Source organism: Amblyomma mixtum, chromosome 1, assembly GCF_055824585.1.
Source record: "Amblyomma mixtum isolate Tamu chromosome 1, ASM5582458v1, whole genome shotgun sequence".
In the NCBI taxonomy this organism is placed as follows: domain Eukaryota; kingdom Metazoa; phylum Arthropoda; class Arachnida; order Ixodida; family Ixodidae; genus Amblyomma; species Amblyomma mixtum.
This window is the reverse complement of record NC_143012.1, coordinates 27,244,798-27,251,920: the sequence shown is the minus strand read 5'-3', so window position 1 is coordinate 27,251,920 and position 7,123 is coordinate 27,244,798. Positions and strand designations below refer to the sequence as shown.

General features: G+C 46.9%; 1 protein-coding gene across 1 annotated transcript; it reads left to right on the top strand.

Moving 5' to 3' along the window:
* Positions 1-1,486: 1,486 nt before the first annotated feature.
* LOC149365838 (beta-galactosidase-1-like protein) lies at positions 1,487-5,068 on the top strand. The gene is made up of 2 exons (XM_089546795.1): positions 1,487-2,968; positions 4,625-5,068. Exons 1-2 carry the CDS (start codon positions 1,487-1,489, stop codon positions 5,066-5,068), a joined length of 1,926 nt encoding a protein of 641 aa, XP_089402921.1.
* The last annotated feature ends 2,055 nt before the right edge of the window (positions 5,069-7,123 follow it).

Below are 7,123 nucleotides of genomic sequence, written 5' to 3'. Positions count from 1 at the left end.
TTCATTCCTGCCATTCTTTACCGAACGCCCGTCCCGTCTGCGTTGACAATAGTCGAGAAAGGCTTGTTGTTCGAGCGGAGTATAATATTGAGCGAAGGAAGCTGTATACAGAATATATTTTGGGTCGGAATAAAACACCGAATCTATATTTCTTTGTTATTAGGAACTGTTCGAGAGAAACTGTGAGTGTGATACTATCAAATAGATATCTCAATTAATACAGTTTTCGCTTTGGAAAGTGCATTGCTTCGCGACTATATAGTGCGTCATCTATCTACGTCGCTGCAGTGTGGGATGTCGCTTGGGGTACTTCAGTGTGTTTAATAACTCAGCCCTCCTTTGTAGCATCTACTTCAAACTGCGAACACACAATACCACGGAAAGAGAGGAGAAATAAAGAGAAAGTAGAGGGCAGGAATACTTTTCAAAAGAGCTCCTTGTACACCGTAAAATATTGGAGGCTGTACTGTTGAGGAGTGATTCAGCATGGCACCCACGCTACCTAGAATAAATATGTTCGTGAAATGACATCGGCATCACTTCCAAAACTTTGGGAAGACGGGCGAAAAGTAAGTTTGCCACCGAAGCATTCCAAAGCGAATTCGAGGTTCTAAGGACAAGAGCTTTGCCCATGTTTAGGATGAGAGGACTATCCGCTACGGGTTGATGGAAGCCAAGGTTTCTTCGGAGAGCTCATGACGCACGCATAGCATGCTCCGCAAGGAAACTCACCCAAAGGATCGAAAAACAGCAGGAAGATGAAGGACACCTCTCGCAGAAACGTATATGCAGCAATATGCATCCAGCTGTAAATAGACACATAGTTTATTTGCAATCTGAATGCTCCTTCTCCGAAGGGTATATTGAGCACAACGCTCTCATACGAAGACCTAGCCACGGTGCAAAAATGGCATTTGTAAAACAGCATGATCGACCTGAACCTCTAACAGAGTGAATGAGGTTGTGGAACTGAAAAAAAGCAACCTTTAGTCGTCGTTGTATGCGTATTTCAAAACAAATCAGTCACGCCGAAAAAAATTCTAGTTGCCACTTTTTTGTGTATGCGCCTCAGACGTAATGGCTATATTTGGCTTCGTTCGGTGCTGCTAGGAATAGCACAAAATCAAAAATATCCTCGAACGTTTACTACACAAGGCAAGTCGGCAATTAGTCACTGCAGGATGACTAATGAGCCGAAGCTAGAAAGTAAAACCTATACGTGCCAAACACCGAACTGGAAGGAATGAAACGTTCTACCGCACGCAAGGAAAACATTCATTCGTAGACATTTTTATAGGCGAATTCTCCGGGGACTCACAACGAGCGACGGAGGGACGCGCAGTTTTCGTCGCGGCGAGAAGTCCCAGTAAACAGGCGCCTCACCGGTGCTCCAAATAGACGCGTAGGCACGACGCGAAGGCAACAAATTTTCGCCGAACACCGCTGGAGTTCCGATTTTTCGACTTGTACGAAGAAGCCACAGAAGATGAGATCTTGTGCGCTTGCTGCTCTAGTCATGCTTTTTTCTGCACGACCGTCGCACGCGGAGAGGTCTTTTACGATCGACTACCAGAAGCAGACGTTCATGAAAGACGGCCAGCCCTTCCGGTTCGTGGGGGGCGCTATGCACTACTTCCGGATTCCGAGGGCCTACTGGGATGACCGCTTGCACACCTTGAGGATGGGTGGTCCCAACGTCATAGACTTCTACATCGACTGGAGTGGCCACGAGCCGGAACCGGGGCAGTACAACTTCATCGACAACTACGACGTGGTCGCCTTCCTGGAGGCCATCAAGAAGGCAGACCTCCTGGCCATACTGCGACCAGGTCCGTTCATCTGCGGCGAGATTGACAACGCCGGCTTCCCTTACTGGCTTTTACGCAAGTATCCCAACATGCAGTACCGAACCATGGAGAAAGAGTACACGCAGGAGGTTACCAAGTGGTTCGAAAAGTTGCTTCCCATGATAGAGCCGTTTCTGTACAAGAACGGAGGGCCCATAATCATGGTCCAAGTGGAAAATGAGTACGGTCACCTGGACGGCTTTTGCGACCCGAAGTTAATGGAATTCATGCTGTCTCTTCAAGAGAGGCTGCTTGGTAAAGACGTCGTAATGTTCCGCACCGACGCGCCGATCATGAGTAGGTATGAGTGTGACAAGGTGCGTGACATATTGGTGGCCGGTAACTGCGACCCCAAGGCTAATGTGACCGTGGCCTTTGACATCATCCGCAAGGCCCAGGTGAAAAAGGGAGCACCGGTAGTTATAGGAGAATACTACACGGGTTGGATGGACTACTGGGGCTGGAACCACAACCCCGCTTACCCACCAGCAGTCATTGGGACCTTCGAGAAGATGATGGAGCACGGTGGTAACGTCATCTTCTACATGTACCACGGAGGCACCAGCTTCGGTTTCAAGGCCGCTACAAGCAGCGAATCGCCGCTCGTCACCAGTTATGACTACGACGCACCAATAGGTGAGGACGGCGATCCCAAAGCCTACTATTTTACTCTACGAACTGCAATCGGCAAGTACATCCCACTCAAGCAGGGAAAACTTCCCAAGGGATCTCCGAAGATGAAATTAGACGCGGTGGAGATGTCTCGCAGCATGGTCCTTAATGACGTCATGGACCACTTTCGAAAGAAGAAATGGCTTAAGCAAGCGACTTCTACGTATCCGATGACCTTCGAGGAGGTCGGTCAAGACTTTGGGTTCCTCGTATACAAAACTGAGGTGAGGGCGGATTTGGACGGAGAGTACTTAATGATACTGCATGGGCTCCGTGACATGGCGCAGCTGTATGTTCGGGACGAACGCCATCTGATGCGCTGCTTTGACACGAGCCACCTCGACGTGAAGCAAAACGCTACCGTCAAGCTCAAGAAGGGAGAGAAGATCTCCATTCTGGTGGAAAACATGGGACGTGAGGACTTCGGTCCGAAGAACCGCGACCCGAAGGTAAGCCTCCCTAAGTCTTCTCCTAGTCCACTGTTCCTCGCAAGCGTGGCTCAGCTCGGTTGGGGTACCGCTACAGTGAACTGGTGGTTAGATGAGAGGCGTAGTTAGAGCACATCTTAGGAAGGATACGGGTCTTCATACGGAACATACAAAAAAAACCTGCAGATAGTTTGTTTGTTTGTCTGTCGGGGCTTAACGTCTCAAAGCGACTCAGGCTATGAGGGACACCATAGTGAAGGGCTCGGAAATTTCGATTACCTGGGTTTCTGTAACGTTCACTGACATCGCACAGCACACGGGCCTCTAAAATTTCGCCTCCATCGAAATTCGACCACCGCAGCAGTGATCGAACTCGCGTCTTTCGGGCCAGCAGCCGAGCGCCATAACCACTGAGCCACCGCTGCGGCCCAAAACCTGCATATAGAAGGCATATATACATAGGCGCATTTGAAATTTACTGCGATCAAGGAACAAAGTTCTCTTTTAGTGAGGGCTGTCAGGAAATCGTAATGCAGGCCTGAGGGTTTTAGGTACAAGTAGGAAATAATTAATACTGTTCAGCCTCGTTATAATGAAGTTGATGGGGCCGGCGATTAATTTGTTACAGCCGTATCTTCGTTATAGCCTGTGCTTACCGAGCTTCCAAGAGGAATCACCATTTTTTTTGTCATATCCATCATTTCGTTATAAACCGTTTAGCTATAGCGTTGTTCGACTGTACTTCGTAACAGTTTTAACTCAACGTTGAAACTAATTTTATCATAAGAAATGCATCTAAAGTTCTCTTCTTTTGTCATGGCGATAATATCTATTACTGCATCTGGATATTTCACCCACGAAAGCGGCCACTCCAAGGTTTCAAATGATCACGTGACCAGGCAAGAGAGATTCTAGAAAGCACCCTCTGTGCTGATGACCTTCATCAGGTCAGCAAGGAATAAAAAAAATTGTGCTGCAGTGCTTTCGCAGTGTCAAGATGGATTGCAATTAACTGCGAAAAAGGTGCGATATTGTCCGCAAACAGGCGCTTTTGTTTTCGGATAAACGGGAAAGTAGGCACAGATTGAAAGCTGTGCGGCCAACAAACATTGCGAAAAAGCGCGAGAGTGACTACCGACTTCCTAATAAAAAAAACAGCGCTTGAGACGAAGGACAAGTAAAAGAAATTTTGAACTTGGGCAGTTTTTTCTGCACCTGAATGAAAGTTTAGACCTTGTCCTGAATTCACCTTTTACTAGTGCGTTACCTCAAGCGCTGTTTTCCCCATCGGAGTCCTTTCCGGTTAACATCACTGCCTTTCCCCTCTCTATCTAGCTATCTTTCCCCATCATGAATACAAGCCAACTTCCAGAAATGCCCAGGCCTAAAACAACAGAAAATTGTCTGTCTTCACACTCGATTTTCTGTAATCTTTTTGCCCATTAATTTGTAGCAACCACATAATTTTGTGTAATAATACAGAAAAGTACTCCACGATACGGCAAATTACTAGAGAAAAAACTACACAATATCAAGAAATATGACAAAAGAACAGAAAAATCAGTCGTTACGACGAAACATTAGAACGTTTTCTCGTAATTCTTAACACTGTTATACTGTTGTTTAGTGCTGGGTGCCATTTCTAATGCAGTGTATTTTTCTCGTTACTTTGACCAGGGCATACTGAACGTCACTGTGAACGACGTGAACATCACCGAGTGGGAGATGGAGGCGTTGCCCTTGACTCACAACAGGGACATCAGCGAGCTCATGACTCTTCTCGAGAAAAAAGGCGAAAAAGTTGAGGACGGCACGCCGCGCTTCTACTACGCAACCTTTACGCTCCCTGAGGGAAAGAAGCCTCTGGACACCTTCCTCGATCCATCCAATTACACCAAGGGGATCGTTTTCATCAACGGCATCAACCTGGGACGCTACTGGCCAGCTGTCGGGCCGCAGATCAGGTTGTACGTTCCGGGGGTCTTCCTGAGACCGCACCCTGAGGAGAACAAGCTGATCATGTTCGAGCTGGAGGGTATCCGCAATGACAAAGGCGAACGAGGTGTCAGCTTCAGCGACAGGCCGTACCTTACTGCGGAAACGGGAAGACCACATCCTTAGAGGGACAGCGCGATAACGAAAATGTGGACACGTTCTGTGACCAGTGCTTAATCGTCGTAACACATTGTCATCCCGTTGAACTGAGCGGCACTTTCAAGTCTTTGCACAATAAACATTTTGTTCTGCGCGTGGCACTGTTTTCTATTAAGGCACAATGTTTCTTTTTCGCATCAAAGTTTGTAGAAGGAGACAGCGCAGTGGAGTTGCTCCGAAGATAGATGGTGAATCGGAGGAATGTCCTCTATTTGTTCCGGACATGGAGATATCGGTGGGGCAAGTAATTTTTTCCATGCACTGAGGATAGCCTTCATGGGTACAGAGTAGAAGGGGGTGATATGCAGAGTCGTGAGCAATTTGAGAAGGAACAAAGTTTGAACAGTCATGTATTGATTACTCCACAACCATGTGCGACATGCTCAGTTTTTTTCTGCTTTCTAACTATAGTTCTCCTTTTCCTTCTCAAATTTGGTCGGGAAATAAGCAAATTTTGTGCAAAAAGTTTATTCTCTGTCAAGTTGCTCACGACTGTATGTGCGCGAGGTGTATCAACACCATCTAGCTTTCGACGAACAAACAAACCTCTTGTTCTCAGCTTTCGGCATAAATACTTAACACTCATGCTCACAGGGACATGATGATGATGATGATTAATTTTTACGGCGCAAGGGCATCTGTGACCAAAGAACACCATGGAAGAAGGTGTTTTCTTCTACTCAAGGCGGGGTCAAAGACCCATTTCCCAAGCGAATCACCCTAAAGAATCCGAGAACTAGACCAGTTGAAAGCTTGTACCCATTGTAACACCTGTAAGTACCTGGCGGCGCTGGGGATCGAACCCCGAACCTCCCGAATGCGAGGCGCATGGTTAAACCACTAGAGCGCCGCTGTGGTTTGACAGAGACAGGACAGGTAGTAGCTCCAAGCTGGAATACCAAACTGCATAAGTTGCGCTGCGAGTCATTTCTTGAATTAAAGATAAGGTGTACTTGCGAATTTTAAATGGAAAATAGAGACGAAACGATATAGAAGGGGCAAGTGCATTTTTATGATATTCAATAACAGCGGTAGAGGTACGGCATTTGGAACTCGACGTTCCTGGCTCAGCAGCAGTGCTGGAAGCCGGAGGGACAGCTATCAGAATGCGTCAGAGTTTGAGAGAAGAGGTTTCTGTAGATTGTGAGACGCGAAAAAAAAAACCAGCAAAAAACTGCTTTTTTCATTAATGGGCTTCTTTTCCGAAAGAGAGAAGGAAATGAAAATAAGCAACTGAAGGCCTCTTTTGCGCTACCGAGTCCTTTTAAAGAGAGATTTAGAGGAGCAGTCCTTATACGCGTTTCGAATAGCTTCCAATTTTAAGGCGAAAGCCTTTAATGGCTCATGTTGTAAGCAGCAGTTGTCGACAGAAATGTCACGCTTTTCAATTGGTCTAAACGGTCATGACGTCACAGTGCGCGAATTTCAAACGGGGCCAATTGTACTTTGGCTAGTAACCATGCAACCAATTGAAGGGATCGTATAGTGATGCTCCAAGTAAGTGGGACTGAGCTTAGTTAATTGCTAATTACCCAATTAGCCTAATTAACTTTTCTAGTCAGGCCATATAAATAAATAAAACCGAGTAGGAAATTCGTCGAGCTCGGGATCGAACCCACGTCTTCGGCGTGCGAGACGAGCATGCTATCCACTCCGCCCCGCCAGCTCGAAGGTTTGGAATGAACAAAGGCGCGTCTAGTGAATACGGTGTCTTCGCTCACTCCCATCCTCCTCCCTTCCCTTCCGGCGAGGTTTAGGTGTTCATCGAGATATGAGAGACAGATACATTTCCTTTCTTCAAAAACCAATTTACCGACGAGCGAGGCGTAGAACCGAATGGGCGATGGCGTTCTATGGACTCCCTGGCAGCATTGCAAGACGCTGTCGCGTTCCACTCTTAGAGGCGAAGCTTAAAATGTTAACCACAGATCAGTGACCACACTTAAGGTCAAAAAAGTGCCCCCCGAATTTTGACGGGGGTCCATCGAGATATGTGAGACAGTAACTGCGGAATTTCCTTTC